The 15,549-nt window shown below is 37.1% G+C and overlaps 2 protein-coding genes and 1 long non-coding RNA gene across 12 annotated transcripts in view; all 3 read right to left on the bottom strand.

Moving 5' to 3' along the window:
• Window positions 1–1,654: 1,654 nt before the first annotated feature.
• LOC309502915 lies at window positions 1,655–2,975 on the bottom strand. Its single transcript, XR_014207432.1, has 2 exons — window positions 2,440–2,975; window positions 1,655–1,943 (listed from the first exon to the last, which is right to left on the bottom strand). It is a non-coding gene; the product is annotated as an uncharacterized lncRNA (long non-coding RNA).
• Window positions 2,976–4,696: 1,721 nt separating this feature from the next.
• On the bottom strand, window positions 4,697–11,131 carry prmt2 (protein arginine methyltransferase 2). 3 transcript variants are annotated; one of them, XM_082175534.1, is made up of 9 exons: window positions 10,669–10,868; window positions 9,644–9,817; window positions 9,324–9,485; window positions 7,254–7,418; window positions 6,896–7,071; window positions 6,197–6,326; window positions 5,969–6,105; window positions 5,627–5,789; window positions 4,697–5,442 (listed from the first exon to the last, which is right to left on the bottom strand). In XM_082175534.1, exons 1-9 carry the CDS (start codon window positions 10,750–10,752, stop codon window positions 5,410–5,412), a joined length of 1,224 nt encoding a protein of 407 aa, XP_082031660.1. In that variant the 5' UTR covers window positions 10,753–10,868; the 3' UTR covers window positions 4,697–5,409. The 3 variants fall into 3 exon arrangements, with proteins under 3 accessions (XP_082031660.1, XP_082031659.1, XP_082031661.1); XM_082175533.1 differs by having other exon boundaries at window positions 4,697–5,789; window positions 10,669–10,875; XM_082175535.1 differs by lacking the exon at window positions 9,644–9,817 and having other exon boundaries at window positions 4,697–5,789; window positions 10,669–11,131.
• An 864-nt stretch (window positions 11,132–11,995) lies between these two features.
• The window catches only part of LOC309502995 (UDP-glucuronosyltransferase-like), a 51,940-nt gene continuing 48,386 nt past the window's right edge, over window positions 11,996–15,549 (bottom strand). For all 8 annotated transcript variants that reach the window (XM_082175680.1, XM_082175677.1, XM_082175684.1 and 5 more), the window contains 4 exons: window positions 14,541–14,672; window positions 13,139–13,226; window positions 12,735–12,954; window positions 11,996–12,404 (listed from right to left, as the gene is read on the bottom strand). In XM_082175680.1, the coding sequence (XP_082031806.1) occupies window positions 12,125–12,404; window positions 12,735–12,954; window positions 13,139–13,226; window positions 14,541–14,672 (720 nt within the window). In that variant the 3' untranslated portion in view covers window positions 11,996–12,124. The remainder of the gene's footprint in view (window positions 12,405–12,734; window positions 12,955–13,138; window positions 13,227–14,540; window positions 14,673–15,549) is intronic.

Below are 15,549 nucleotides of genomic sequence, written 5' to 3'. Positions count from 1 at the left end.
TGTTGGACATAAGTTTTACAGCATAATTCAGAACAGCATTCTATAAAGGTATGTCAGAAATAGCAAGACTAGGCTATGCTAGCATGCTGGGTTTTTTGCAAAATGGAACAGGCTGTGCAAATGTGAAGGTGTGTCTGGAATTATGGCAAGTTATCACTAAGGTGTAGGTGAAAAAAACAAACTGAAAAAGGATATTGTGTCCCTTGTTACGATTACAAATACTTTGGCAAACATTTGTTGGACTTTAGAAGTTTGATTTGGCTTAAACTCACATTTCCATGTTATTCCTTGAAACATTTGGCAACAATGAGTGTTCGGTCACTAACTTTACATACTTGTCAAAAATAATCTTATTTATATTTGTACTATTTCTAACCCACATTGCACTTTTCTGTTGTAATATGGCTCATGACTTGAAATGCTCTCATATATTATCCTGTGTCTGTCATTTTTGTATGAAAGTTTGAGACAAATCCACCAATGGCCAAATAATGACCTCTGTAGACTCTTACAAAGGATTGAAGCAAATAATTTTAAGTTTACATTTAGGTCTGATATGAGTTGCATTCCTTCTTATACCTCCTTTTCACTGAGAAAGATGACTGTGTCACTCCAACCTGATTTCACTGCAATTCGTACGTATTTTACGAGGTGGCTAATTCATGCGACTTTTCAAAAAGCATCATCAGGAAGGTCCACCCCTAAACCTACCTATCACTGGTGTGTGGTGTCTAGACAAATCGTACGAATCAGCCACCTCATAAAATACGTGCGAATTGCTGTGAGATTGTGTTGGTTTCTCCATGATTGTAGGAATTCCCCTGTTCTCAATATATATTAAAAGCAATTAAGCAGCATAGGTGTTTTTTGGGGTCTAGAAGTTTCGTACAAATGGACCTCTGTGACCAGTGCCTAATTTGCCCACGTCTTCCAGATAGCGCTATTCAGTTCTTATATTGGGAGCATCAAATGTCTGTTGGAAACCCTGGCTATTTGAGTGTATAACTCTTTGTGAAATAGATCAAAGGATTGTTCAGTGTATTTGTTGCATACATTTGGATTCATGGTTTTATAGATTGAATTATTTGTCTGTTATTTTTGTATTCTCCAGGATGGGAGTTTCCTTCTCATAGTACCTTATGTTTTGGCTAAATAAAATGCATTTCCTCTTCTGGATCTGATAATCTTTTTTGTTTTTCTTTTTTACAGGAAACAATGAGAGTAATAATTCTTGTCGAAAACTAACCTTTGCTACGTCCCATAAAATACTTGTAGCCATTTCTCCATTGTCATTACTTTGGAGATACTTTTAAAATTACTGAATACTGAATCTGTTTTTGTGCAAGTGAGATGAGTAAATGCATGCTCACTGGCACTGCCCACATCAGCACTTGCTCCCGATTTCTCTTCCCGACAGGAGAGATGTCAGCTAATAAATGGCAAAACAAAGTAACTTGCGTAACTTATTTGAAAAAGTAACTCAGATATTTTGTTGCAAATTCAAAAGTAATGTGTTACTTTAGTTACTTGAAAAAGTAACCGGTTTACGTAACTCGCGTTACGTGTAATGCATTACCACCCAACCAGAGAATGTAGACGGGCTCTGACCCAACACTGTCTATGCCTGGATTATAGCCAATAACAGGTCAGTTGATTTTTCTTTTCTTTTTTTGCTGAATGAAACAGCACATATATCAATCAAATAATTCTCTACGCATCTATTGAACCATTGTGGCATTTGGATTTTTCATTTTGGATGGGTTAGTTAGATAGTATAGATAGAATAAGTTTCCAGTATCCAGTATCCAGTTTAGTTTAGTGTCTACCAGATAGAGAGTACAATTACTCAAATGTACATCAACTATAAGCCAAAATAAGGGCAACATCACAACATAAAACTGTGATTCTCATGAGCACAGAGTAGGTGTATTTGACTGTCATGTCTTTAAAGCAGCACCCAGTAGCTTCGGGATTTCTTCGCTGTATTCTCGCTTTTTGCTCGCAGGTTTCTATCTAGAGCTCCCCCCACAGCTTCGGAATAGATATTTGACAACACTGTTGTAAAAACTCGTTGGTGATTCTCAGACACCAGAGGCTAGTAGATCAACGACATCAAAGCAGATGGGACATTCTTTAAAACGTCTTCTTCATTCGGGTTCGGACAGCGTGAGGGAGCGCAATAATGACAGCATTTTAGCAGATTTCTTTTGGCCGTAAAGCAATTGTTTACATCGCGAGACCTGATATCACGCGAGACTTCCTGACGCAGCGGCCGGCGGCCAGCCGGCTCAAAGTTGCAAGTGCGTATTTTCCGCTCACGGGCATGCTCACGGGCACCAGGTGGGTGCGAAACGACCACCATTCAACCCGAAATAAGTAATATAACCATTCCAATGACTCCGAAGCTGTTCAGTTAAGGTAAAAAAGTTACTAGTTCACCTTTAACTGACACCTGACAAATGCAGGGATTTGTATTAAAAACCTGCTGGTTCTGTGCACACACACAGGACATACCTGGTCCGTGTAACGCTTCACAATTCAGTTTTCAGACCATACAATGCAAATGCAAAATTGAAACCAGACATTCTTTTTTTTTTTTTTTGTACATTATCAATGGATATTTGCCTTTTTCTCCCCTTTTTTCAATTTTACTTTTGCTAAATTGTGACTTCAGAAACAAACATTTGAATAATTGAAATCTAACCGATTTTCTATTTTTCCATTTTTCGTCTTGTAATTTGCGCCGTGGGCGGTACCATTAGCACGGGGGTGTGGCCGTGATCAGAGTTTTTTTTTTTTTTTTTTTTTTACGTATACGCTGCTACATAAAAATAGTATACACAAGGTTTGGCCTCGATCTTGATAATTATCCAATCAGAATTTTTAAAAAGTGTATATTACATTATTTGATCTCTTATTCATGCAAATGCTTTTAAACAATTCATGTGCGACAAGACAAAAGTGTGACTGTGACACGCGCGCGCCAGTATCGTGCACACAGACAGCACGCCAGAATACAGTTATCTTTCGTGCTTGAACTTACAATAACACACACAATTATGCCAAAATGCCTAAATTTAATATAAAAACATAATTCAATCAAGTAAGGCTTGAGCATATTATGGGTGTAGGCTACCTGACTTTACAAACATTTGACATATTAAATAACTAAAGCATCCAGTGTCTAGCAGTGCAGGAGCATTTTTGGCTGAGGGAATTCCTGGAGGGACTTCAGAGCCAGTCCCAAAGATCCAAGGGCCTTCATAAAATGTAAGAGGTTTACATATGTGTTATTTTTTATATAGGCTATTTTTGATATTTCCATTTATTTTACTTTGGGTTGGGTTTTTTGTTGGTCCCAATAGATTCTGATGGTAATATCTGTCTTTTGGAGCCTCCTGTCCCAACAGAACCCCAGGCAGTTGTAAGTCGCCTACTCAATACACCAGAAATTATGACAAATAGCCTAATGTTATAAAGTGTACTCAACCAAATGCTCATCTTCACAGGACGATGGGGATAAAGAGTTTCTGCTGCCACAGAGAGGCCTACAGAGGTAATGTTAACATTACTTGTCTACACATCAAACAATCTACACATTCAGATTTTTTCACATTTTTATGTGGAGTAGCCTATAGAATCTAAGTTTAAATCTAAGTATAAATGGGTATTCTTATCTCTCCCCGCGCCCCCAGAGTGTGGAAGAACAGCAGGAGGACGGTCCATCGACTTCTGTTGCACAGATGAACAGTTCAGTGATTTCCAGTAAATGCCACAGTTTAATTCTGTAGAATTTGTTTAGAACTACATTATGTAACTGTATGTATGTAGAACTACATTATGTAACTGTATGTAATATGTAAAAATGAATGTCTGGTTTCAATTTTTCATTTTTGCATTTGCATTGTATGGTCTGAAAACTGAATTGTGAAGCGTTACACGGACCAGGACTGATATCAGTTGTTACTATACAGTTTTTTAGTGAGCAATCAGTTTGGTGAATTTAAAAGTACATCTCAGTGTCTGTGACCATCATGTCACCTGCAGTGTTTAACAGGTTTTGATGACTGATGATCTGAAAATAAGTGATTATTAAAAAACAAACAAACAAACAAACAGCTGAACATCAGTTAACAAAAAGAATATACATGAAATCTGTTTCTGAGTTGTTTTGGAATCAAATGTAAAAAATCTTAAAAACACTAACTTGAGTTTTATAGGCTACTTGGTTTTAAGATATAACATTGATAACACTGTTAATGTAACAATAGAAAATACAATTGTATTTTTTTTTTGATAGCATAAGTAATTTTTATTTAAACTGGGAAATGTGTCAACATGAATTTACATTGGATTACAAAAAAAAGTGAATAATTTGCCTCCTCATTTCAAAACCACTGCATGCCACTAGTATAATTTTATTTTAAAATGTTGTTTTGTCAGCTGAACAATTGACGTTATTAAACAACAAAACAATTCATTGAAAAAACTACTTAAATCCCTCACAGCCTACTTTTCATTATGGTACAAATTTGGTGCTAGCCTGATTAAGGTTAACCGTTTCAGAGCCCACATGGGACATTCCTGACACTGCAGAAACTAGATGATAAGGAAGACGCAATAGTAATAAAGGAATTTGAATGGCGAGTGTCCAATCAATCAATCTAAACTCACACAATTAATATTAATATTTAAAAAAAAAGAAAAAGGTTTGACCACAAGAGTACAGTATAAAGATCATCTTTTTTCCCCTAATCATTTTGATGTGCTAGTCCTCAAATTAAGGCTCGATCTGACCATTTGTTAAAGGTCTTCTGTCTAGAAATCTATTCTCACAAGCACCAGCAATTTCTCTTACGGTGAAAAATGGCAGGCAACAAGAAAAGTGCTACTGCTCGCCTGTCAAAATAAATGCTATACATCATCATACAGCAAAGACAGCTCACCATACACATTGACCAATTATGAGCCGTTTTTCGCAATTCAACTGGCACATGCAGTATCCCACACAAGAATTCAACATGTCAGCCTGACTGAAAACCCTAAGCTGGAGTTGCACTACACATCTTTGCTAGCTGAACTGCCATTAATGAAGTGGATGGAGAATAGAGGGGCTTTGCCTACTCCATTATTGTTATTCGGACCATCTTATTACTATATAAAAAACACAAAAAAAAAACAATTATATAATAACAGAGACCTGCAAGTTTTGTTGGATTCATAGATTTTTAGATTTGTTAACAAAATCTAATCTAGTGAATTTTACTTTAGCTTTGTCAGTTTTATCTAGCTAAATAAAGCCTGAAAATGAGGTTAAGATTTGTAGTGTCATGTTTTATGCACTGCTGTTTGCATAACAGCAAAAGGAAATACACGGTTCTGTTTAAAGTGCATGGCTGTGGCTTATGGTCACCTCCACATTGGAAAACACTTTGTCTGGACCTGCAAAAATATTCAGAATGTGAATGATGCTTCAAATGTTCACGTTGGTATTACATTGAGATTTCTTAATGCCCACAAGGTAAAAATCTACTGGAAAGGTGATAAATAAAGCAAAAAAATTTAGCAAAACAAATAATATGATTGACTTTAAGGAGATCAAGCAATGATACGTATAGATACTCACCTTAGAAACTTCTGTGCTGTTTATGTTCCATGAAAATGTGACTGACATGTGACGTCTCCAGATTGGATTTCTCTGCAGACATATGGACCCCACTATAATGTCTCCTTCCTCGACTGTCACTGGGGCATCCAACATGAAAAGAGTCTGTTTCCAGTGAGTGATCCTGGGAAAAAGGCAGGTTCTGTTTTACTTTTAGTTTCAGATTAATGTTTTACTCACAGATTATCCTGTGAACTGTAAATTTAAAATTAGAACCTGCATTCAGATCTGAAATTGTGAACTGAATATCAAGTGTGCTATTATGTATTTGTATTTGGTCCTTTTTCTGTTTATGCATCATACTCTGAATATGGTCCGGTGTTCAACTCCAGTGATGGTCCATCCTCTTCTAAACTCTGGAAATGTGCGCTGAACCAGACAGTGAAACCATGGAACATTCCTGACTTCTCAACACTGAAACTAAACTCTCCTTCGAGTCTCTGGACAAAAGTGGGGAAAAGCAGTGTGTAGTTAACATGTGCTTCCTTTTAAATAATGGTTATATAATTTAATTCAAATTCTAACATTTACCTCTAAGTCTGAGACCTGTATTGTGACCATATCAAGAGTGATAACATCAGTTGGGGTGGACAAACAGTCCTCCGGTAGAAGATGATGGCTGAATTTAGGCTTTGAGAGAAACTCTTTCTGTGCAAGTGACCTACAATACACATATGCACGGTCAGAGTTATCATATTACTCAAGAGTAATATAACAATGAAGTATGTAGCTAATCAATTGGGTCATCTTGTTTCAATAAAATACAAAGTACAGTTTTAATTACTCTATTTAACCATTAATTATATAATAATTCAACAATTTAATTACCTAGTTTTATTAAATAAAAAAATAAAAAATTCTTAGTTAAATTAGTTATTTTTACAAGTAAAATGTGCAGTAGTTTAAGAACATCTAAATAAAATTTTTTTCATTGACTACTATGGTCCAAATGGTCTCAAGATCATTTTTAGTAAATGTATGAAGTTCAAGTTCACAGGTGTCCAATCAGAGCAACCACAGCTGTAGTTCATCACATTAAAAAGAAGAGCATGTTTCACTAACATTTGACAACTAGAAAGTGCTACAATAATGTTTGCCTTCATTCTGAACAACATTATCATTTTAAAGCCACTTGATTTGATATTTTGCCACCTAATGCAATGGCAAGCTGCTCAAATACCCACAACACATATGTCAGAAAGAGCTGTATATCAATATGAAAGGCCTCACTGTAGGTAGCTGAAGTCTAGGCCATAGGGTTTCTGCCAGAACTCCATTTTTTCCATGTAGTCAGAGAAGGCCTGGCAAGGAACGACGGTCAGACAGGCAGAAGACGGCCACATCATTCCACCCTCCTTCAGCCAGCGATCACGTGCCAGCAACACTGACTCCAACATGTACTCAAACTGAAAGATAGTGCTTAAACCGTGACAATTATGGAAGAGTAATATTACAGATAAAGTGAAAATAATTTCAAAGGTAACATTGTTCATCCACTCAACAGACATGTTTGTGTAGTGATATTCCGTTTATTTTTGTCTATGAATATCGAAGTGAATTAAGCAGTAGTTCAAAGCTGCTCTCATACCAGTAGGCAGTTGCCCATCCACTCTGACACTAGAACATCCACTTTCCCAGGAAGAGTGAGATTCTCAGCTCGGTCCTGAAAGACGGTCACAACTTCCTCACAGCCATTCTGCCTCACTAGTTCCTCAGTGTGTTCTGCCATTGAGCTGGCCTCCACAGCATATACCTACAGGAACAAAAACTGTAAAAATTAATATGTAAAAATGTTTAACCCTGTAAAGCCTGACATATGATGTTATAAGTAGAAATTATACTTTTTTTAATGGATCAGTTTATTGAAACTTTGGACAAAATATATATTAAAAAAAAAAGAAATATTTGGATATGTTTTATGTTTGTATTTCAATCAGGCTTTTATGGCTCATATAGTATGATATAGTAAAAATATGGAGGGATATGACACACTTGAGGAAAGAAAAAAACACTGAGAAGAAATTGCTATTTGGTGCAGTTGCTAATGTTTATATGGCCAAGAAGTAATATGAAATTCTGATCTATGAGATCTTTATAACAGCATAACAGACCACTTGCATGAAATGCATATACATTTCAGTTATCATTTCAGTTATAGACCTATCATTTCAGTTATAGACAAGTTATAGACCTTATTCAGAGCAGTTGTTCAAGCCATGTTTTCAATGGCGGCCGCTGTTAAAAGCTGTATAAAGCTCCTAGATCCCTTATCATTTTGCACACCTCATGATGTCTGAAATTTCTTTGAAAGATATTTTTATGATCAAACCTCTGAAGTTTTTATTGTGGGTGTGGGGTGGGGGTTGGCAATGCAATACAATGATGATCGAAGGTTTATAAAGAAGCATTCCTCAAAAGCCTGTTGTATCATATTGATACATACATTGTAAAATGATTTTTTTAAATGATGTATGGACAATCAAGTAACCAAGCAAAGAAAGTTGCTTCAGTCCAGTAAATGTTCATCTTGAAATATTACTAACATTAGAAAAGTAATTCTTACATTTACAAAAAATTCTAAATTCCAAAGCAAAAACATGTTTACCACAACCTGAAGGTGGACTTTTTTTACTAAATAAAAAAAGTGTCAGGGTTTCTCTTTTGTTTTAGAATTGTATTTTTGTCTTGTCTGTCTTGAGTTGAGTCTTGTGTGTTCCTGCCATGTATCCTGAGTTCCCTGGCCACTGACTCTTAAACTGCCTGACTGGTGCAGCTTTCTAACTCCTGTTTCAAGCTTCTGGTTCCGTGAGCCTCTACCTGGCGGCAAGACTGGCGCAACATCTGAGATCTACATCAAGCTACGAGTTCCTTGTGTTCCTGCCTGGTCTTTCCTTTGGAGCTGCCTCTATTGCACTCACGTCATCGCCATCTTACCGACGGTCTCAGTGGTCATCCATCCTGCCTGTCATCGTGTCGTCTGCCCTGCCCTACTGTTTGAACTGTGGTTCACACTTCACTCTTCAGTCTGGTTAATAAAACCCGTTGTCTGCTCATTTGCATCTAGGTCCTATCTCTTGCAGAACTTTGACAAAAAGGGTATGAACTTTCAATCAGAGTGCAGAAGGCATGAATAAGATTTTCTATGAAAGTTCAACAGGTTTTTCAGTAAAGTTTTGTTATAATTTCTAAGCATAAATTCACGTATCAAATATGATACAGTAGACTTTACAGGGACTGGTCCAGTTTTTCAATACGTCGAGTCAGAGTTCACTCTTCGGCTGGAACTCGACTTGTGTAAGCCAGTGATTATAGTTAATACAATTATAAATATGGATATTTTTCTTACAAAAACACATCACTTCGCTTCAGAAGGCCTTTATTAACTGTATAGAGCTGTATAGATTACATTTATGATGGACGTAATTGCTTTTTTGAGCTAAAAAAAAAATGGTACCATTCACTCCCATTATAAAGTTTGGAAGAGTCAGGATATTTAATACTTAATATAACTCTGATTGTGTTTGCCTGAAAGAAGAAAGTCATATAGGCTACACCTAGGGTGGCTTGAGGGTGAGTAAATTATGGGAAATGTTCAATTTTGGGTGAAATAAACCTTTAATTACTGCAAAGCATTCTGCAAATATGTTGTTTGTCTCACCGCTGCAGGTTGTGCTAGAAGAGCACAGAAGAGGCTGATAACGCCTGTCCCACAGCCCAAGTCCATGACCACCTTCCCCCTCAGGGAGGCGCTATTACTCAGGATCACCTGCCTGTATGTATCTGTGCGGGGTTTATCTGACAGCATCTCCAGGTGAAGCCTCTGAGAGAAAGATCCAGATAATACATGTTAACACATAGTTTGCTTCTGTATGAAGAATCCTTTGAGTTTAATCCTACTATTGTATTGAAGCAATTTTAATGATTTAACTGGATGCTTGCTAGGCTTTAGATTGACTAGCTTAACATTTTAGTACTTACTAATGTCCCATAATCGCCAAAGTATTCGTCATCTTGCCAAGCATCTTCTACATCTACTCTTTTGTGCAAATAGCTGGATGGGACATAACCAAAGAGACCCTGCAGTTCAGCCCACCACCACACGTCTGAACTCCTCTCATGGACCAGCAGTTTATCTCCAACTGAGAAACTAAGCTGTCGGTTAAAAGAAAGTAAAAAAAATAAAAAATAAAAATAAATTATATATTTATAAAATATAATATATATATATATATATATCCTTTTTCGCGTATATTGTCACCACAAGTAATTGTCACATGTAAACCATTTTTGATCGATATGTTTCTCTTAAGCAAACCAGATGTTGAATGAGCTGTGGCATTTGGTCATCTAACTATTCCCAAAAATGTAATACTTCCGCTCGATAATGAGTATAATGCTGCCTTCACGTGCTATCGGAGTTTCATGGTTAAAAATTGGATAAATGGTTAAACTCTCGTAGACTCGTAGTACCACTGGGAACATGTGGGAAGCTCCCCCAGGTTATGGGCGGGCCACAAACTGTAGGCTAAACATGGTGGAAGGGAAGAACATTTGCGTTATTAGTTTTTCCCACAACACCTACATCGCATTATCTTGTCGTTAAAGTAGTGCTACAAATATGAATGAACATTTGAAACGTATTGTAACCTTATGTTTTAGCGAAAATAGCCCGTGTTTGACTGAAATTCCAGAATCGTCAGCAAGCTGCTATTACGTTAGTGCTAGATAACCTGGTGAATGTTTACGGTTGTCAATGAATGTGACGCTTAATATCATTTTGGCTTTATAATACGATTTCCCCAATAAATAAGAATAAACCCGGTGTCCTCAATGATTCCTGTTCTTTCCGACAGCAGAGCACTTGAAAGCGACGAGCTCGTAATCACGACTTCAGACGTGGGAAGAAGAAAATAGCACGTGAAGGCAGCAAGAATCACACTCACTCACTCACTGTGAAATCAAAGTTTATTTTGAAAGGCGACCATCATTTGCTCAACATATACCTGCTCATCTCCTTCAGCCACAAAATCCGCAAGTCCGACATACTCTTCAGCTTCATGACCCACGCTAATGTCATTTTCATGCATTTCAGCACGTCAAACCTCTAAATGCACACGAAACGTAAACGTGTTGAATCCGAATCGCTACACAACAAAAAGTGAAAGGAACTGGTTAACATTCGCCTCTCCCACCACACAATTTTCAAAATAAAAGTCCTGTTGAAATTGGGATGTTTTTAAGAAACGATGTATCCAAATAAAAAATGTAGGTACATGTGGTATACCAATAGTAGATCATTACAGTTATCATATGTGTTTTAAAAAGGGTCAAAATGTGGTGGACTTTGCATGGTTAAAAAGTGACCAAAATACCCCCACAATAACATCACATTTATGTATTTATGTTCTGTTTATTTAATCTTGCATGGGTCTATTTATCACAAAGCAACAAAATATTTGCCACTTTCACTGCATCTCAGTTATAGGTTTTTTTTTGTTTGTTTTTTTGATGGACGTGTGAAATGTCCAAAACAGAGGTGGCTTGCTTACAAACCAGGGTTTTTTTTTTTTGTTAATTGCAGGCCAAGACAGAATAGTGTTCATGCACTATGGACATAGTTTATGAAGTTTATCACCACTAGAGTTAAATATTACCCACCCATTATCTGTTTTTCATTATGTATCAAATTGGCCATGTAATGGGGAGGGTGGGGAAAGACCTGGCAACCTACCCCAGAAAAAACATTGGCAAGAAAATCACCAAGTCAGATGAGAGAGAGAGAGAGAGAGAGAGAGAGAGAGAGAGAGAGAGAGAGAGAGAGAGAGAGAGAGAGAGAGAGAGAGAGAGAGAGAGAGAGAGAGAGAGAGAGAGAGAGAGAGCGAGAGAGAGAGAGCGAGAGAGAGAGAGAGAGAGAGAGAGAGAGAGAGACTTATTGAGAATATTTAATATTATCTTCTCTTTTTTTTTTTTTATCAGGAAAGCCTATTGCATGGATTGAGAATGTAAGATGCTGTTTCTTCTGTCAGTGAGCAGTGAGTAAATTACTTTACAGACAGCAATTGTATGAAGCCACCTGCTAAGCAAATTTCAGATAGACTTTGAAAGCACCACAATGCAATATAATAATTATCTGTAACAGTAACAGAGCTCCAGAGATAACCAAGCAAAAAGATTCATAGATGTTTTCTGAAATAAGTACTTAAAATGTTATAGCATTTTCACAATCTGTTCTATACCCATGCATTTGTACACAGTGATTTGAAATAACATAGCCAGGCAAAACTAAAACATGTACTAGTGTAGAAAAAAGGTAAATGTTCACACTCAGTATAGGTTTTGTGAGGCTTTATTCAAGTCATGGATCCAGGTCATGGAGGTATTCAAGTTACAAAAACACAGATTAAAGAGGTTTCTTACAATCACCCCACAAAAAATTGACAAAAAGTTTACTTTATGTCTCTACTCCTTCTTCTTTTTCTGAGTTTTTCTGAAGCACTTCCTGAAACAAAACATGCAGCTTTTGACAGTCACAAAAATAACAGTCACTAGAATGATAATGAGAAAGCCAATGACGTCCAGAGAATGATACTGAATCCAGTTCAGCTCATGGGCTGCGGATCTGAGATGATCTGCCCCTTTGTGCCTCATGACAAACTCAGTCCAGAACACAGCCAGGTCCAGAGGCTCAATGGGACGATCTCTGTGAATAGCTGAAAGCTCTGACATCTTCTCCTTGTAGCTGTTGAATAAAAAATGGAGGAAGTATTTTTTATATTTTGTTGCATACAAAATGATTGCACAATCTACACACTGAAAACTATTTGTTGTAGGAGTTACTCTGAAACTATTTTCACTCAGAAATGGCTAGTAATAAATAATTACAAATAAATGGCAAGTAACACGATGAATTGAATGTGAAATTCTGAAGTAGAAAGACTAAAATAATATTTTTTTATTCACACAAACAAACATGCCACTTTGAGTTCAATACTAAATAAATGTTGTATGAATCAACACAGAATGTATCAAACTGCATTTTTAATGGACAGGCTGAACGTAATGCATTTACCTTTTGTCATTGAGGACCTTTCTCAATGCAACCAGCAGTTTTTCTGAGGTCACATCAAAGATACTCAGGGCTTCTGCAACACCTCGAGCCACTAAACGCTGGGCGTTATCCCCTTGGTCTCCAAACAGAGGAAGCATCACCATTGGCACCCCATTACAGATTCCTTCATAGATTCCATGTGATCCACCATGTGTAATAAAAGCCTTAACCTTAGGATGGCCTATAACATACAAGAAAACAACACATTCAGTATGTTAATGTGTTATCAAATGATTTTGTAGTGAATATGCCATGGTAATTCAAACATCATGCACTCTGCCATCAGTTCCACACAAAAAAAGCACACTTATTTAAATAAAATGTCTTCCAGGAAGGTTAGAGGGTCAAAGGAGAATAAAACATACCCAAGAGATCATTTTGTGGAAGCCATTTCATCAGTTTGACATTCTTTGGAGCATTTTCAGGGACTGGTCCAGTGTACCTCCATAGCACCTACAAATCAAAGCTAAAGGTTAATATTTTGAAGCCATGTAATCATGAACATACAATATGGTGACATGCATTATTTTGTTTCACAAAACACATGGCTGGCCTTGCTTTAGTCTTTAGCACGGCAATGTTACTGATGCAAGTATTGCTCTTTTTGACCAAAATGGTGCCGTTATTCAAGTCAGAGTTTATGCATTTTACTCTGCAGGACAGTGGCCCTCCAGGACCAAGTTTGAACACCCCTGGTTTAACGTTACAACCCACATACTGATCCTTTTCAAATGGGGTGCCCTATGCAGACTGCATGATGTGCATATGCCCTACCACCCAAAACCAGATTTGTTTTTTCCAGACCAGGTTGATTATTTTGGGCTTTTTTTTTTTTTTCAGACCAGGGGGCATATTACATAAACTTTCTATATTAAGTCTTAAGTTAAGATCTGACAAGTTAATTTTGGAATTTTCACAAATTCATATTACAGAAGCAAATTTTAAGTTGATTTAGAATTCTTATCCTATCTTATAAAATCTCATCTTATCTGTAGTTAGGAAATCTTAAACCCCTCCATTGAGTTCGGTAATCAACTCTCAGGTCTGTTACCAAGCAACCAACAACATGTAAAAAGCTGCTGGGAAGTAAAACGGAAAAAAATGGAGAATGGAGAAAGAAAATAAGTGGTGCTTTTCATTAAGTGAAGTTTTTATAAGCTTGATAGAAAAGGCAAAGCCAAATCCTTTTATTTCATGGGAGTCTGTAATTATTTTTCAGAATTTTGTCGTCAAAGTGCAGCACATCATTTGGGTGTTCACAACGTCTTTCCACCATCAAACATCGCTGTTCTTCAGCTTGTATCATTAATAAATGTGACGCCATCCTCAGACAGGGCTATTATTATGTGATTTTTGCAGAAATAATTAATTTCACAAATAATTTTGACGTTTCGACACCATTTGGGGTTGTCCTGAAGTTGAGACCGTTTTTAGGATTTTTTGTGGAGTTAGGAAGCTTCTGTAATTCCCTTTTCCAATCCGTGGTTAAGATAAGATTATGCACTTAAGAAATGTCATTTTGTTTAGCTTTTGTCCTAAATGAGGTCCTAACTGAAATTGCCATGGTTACCAAACAGATAAGATAGGATCTTTCTGTAATTCGCCCCCAGGTCACTTATTTCTCTAGCAAAACATGACAACACTGCTGACCATTCTTGGACCCCAAGGGGTCCTTTAACATGATCATCATAGTGTATACTATGACATGACAATCATTGTATTATTAAGCATTTAAATGTAATCTTTTTTTAAGTGTTCCACACTTACCCTCTGAGGTATCTGCCTAAATGCCTCAAAGAACTCTCTGGCTTTGGCCTCGGGTAACTGTGACACCATGGAGCCAAGGGTGAACACCACAAACCCATGCTCTCCAGAACCATTCGCAAACTCCTCCAGCTCCTGCACAGAGGACAGACATCAGTATTGAGCATAGATATCACGTTTCATGGACACAAAAGCACAAGCTTTCACTTTTAACTATACTCCTTTTCAATGTAAGCAGTTCTTCCTTACATTTTTTATTTGCTCGCTCACTCACTCACTCACTCACTCACTCACTCACTCACTCACTCACTCACTCACTCACTCACTCACTCGCTCACTCACTCACTCACTCACTCACTCACCAACATGAACTTCAAACTTCGAACTTCTGAAAAGCAGCATACTGCATCAATAAAACCTCCTAGTAAAAGAGTACCTTTCCCTTTTTGCTTACTGAAAAGTACACAACATAATTACAAAGACAGTGCGTCTCATTTCCCCTGTGCTTCATGCTGGAAACACAAAGGGGCCCCTCATTTCCTCTTGAAGATTACAGTGGTCAAATGAAAAAAAATTAAAAAAATACTTAGCCTCCGATTAAAATCATGCTGGATCAGAAAATTCTAAAATTATGCACAATATCTTAACTCCTAAACTGACTCTCTGAGTGGTCCCACATTCATTTATACACATCTTTGGAAGTACAGCCTTTGACTATAGTTGATTGGGCCGGCTCTAGGTTATTTGGTGCCCAAGGCGAGAGTGCCCAGCCCCCCCCCCGTCTTTTTTTCCTGGCTCAAAACAAGGCGGAGGTGGTAAAATCATAATAGTGTATTTTAATAAGATAATTAAATTTGTATTTTTTGCAGATGATCATATAGCCTAATGTGTTTCCCACATTATTTTTGTGGGTGGAACTTGGTACTTCTAGGGGGGAAGAAAATATTGTACATTTTAAAGATAAATTCATTAATCTGGTGCACTTTGAGTCCCCCGAATCCACTGTTAAAAA

This window comes from Leuciscus leuciscus, assembly GCF_965113295.1.
Source record: "Leuciscus leuciscus genome assembly, chromosome: 7".
Classification (NCBI taxonomy): domain Eukaryota; kingdom Metazoa; phylum Chordata; class Actinopteri; order Cypriniformes; family Leuciscidae; genus Leuciscus; species Leuciscus leuciscus.
This window is presented reverse-complemented; position numbering and strand designations above follow the sequence as displayed.

Bases quoted from the DNA above. Each gene is read 5' to 3' on its own strand.
- prmt2 (XM_082175533.1), bottom strand. From the start codon at position 10,752: ATGCATGAAAATGACATTAGCGTGGGTCATGAAGCTGAAGAGTATGTC. The intron at 9,818-10,668 runs GTATATGTTGAG...TTTAACCGACAG, and splicing joins TGGCTGAAGGAGATGAGCAG to CTTAGTTTCTCAGTTGGAGA. The intron at 6,327-6,895 runs GTGAGGCCTTTC...TGTGTATTGTAG, and splicing joins CTAGACTTCAGCTACCTACA to GTCACTTGCACAGAAAGAGT.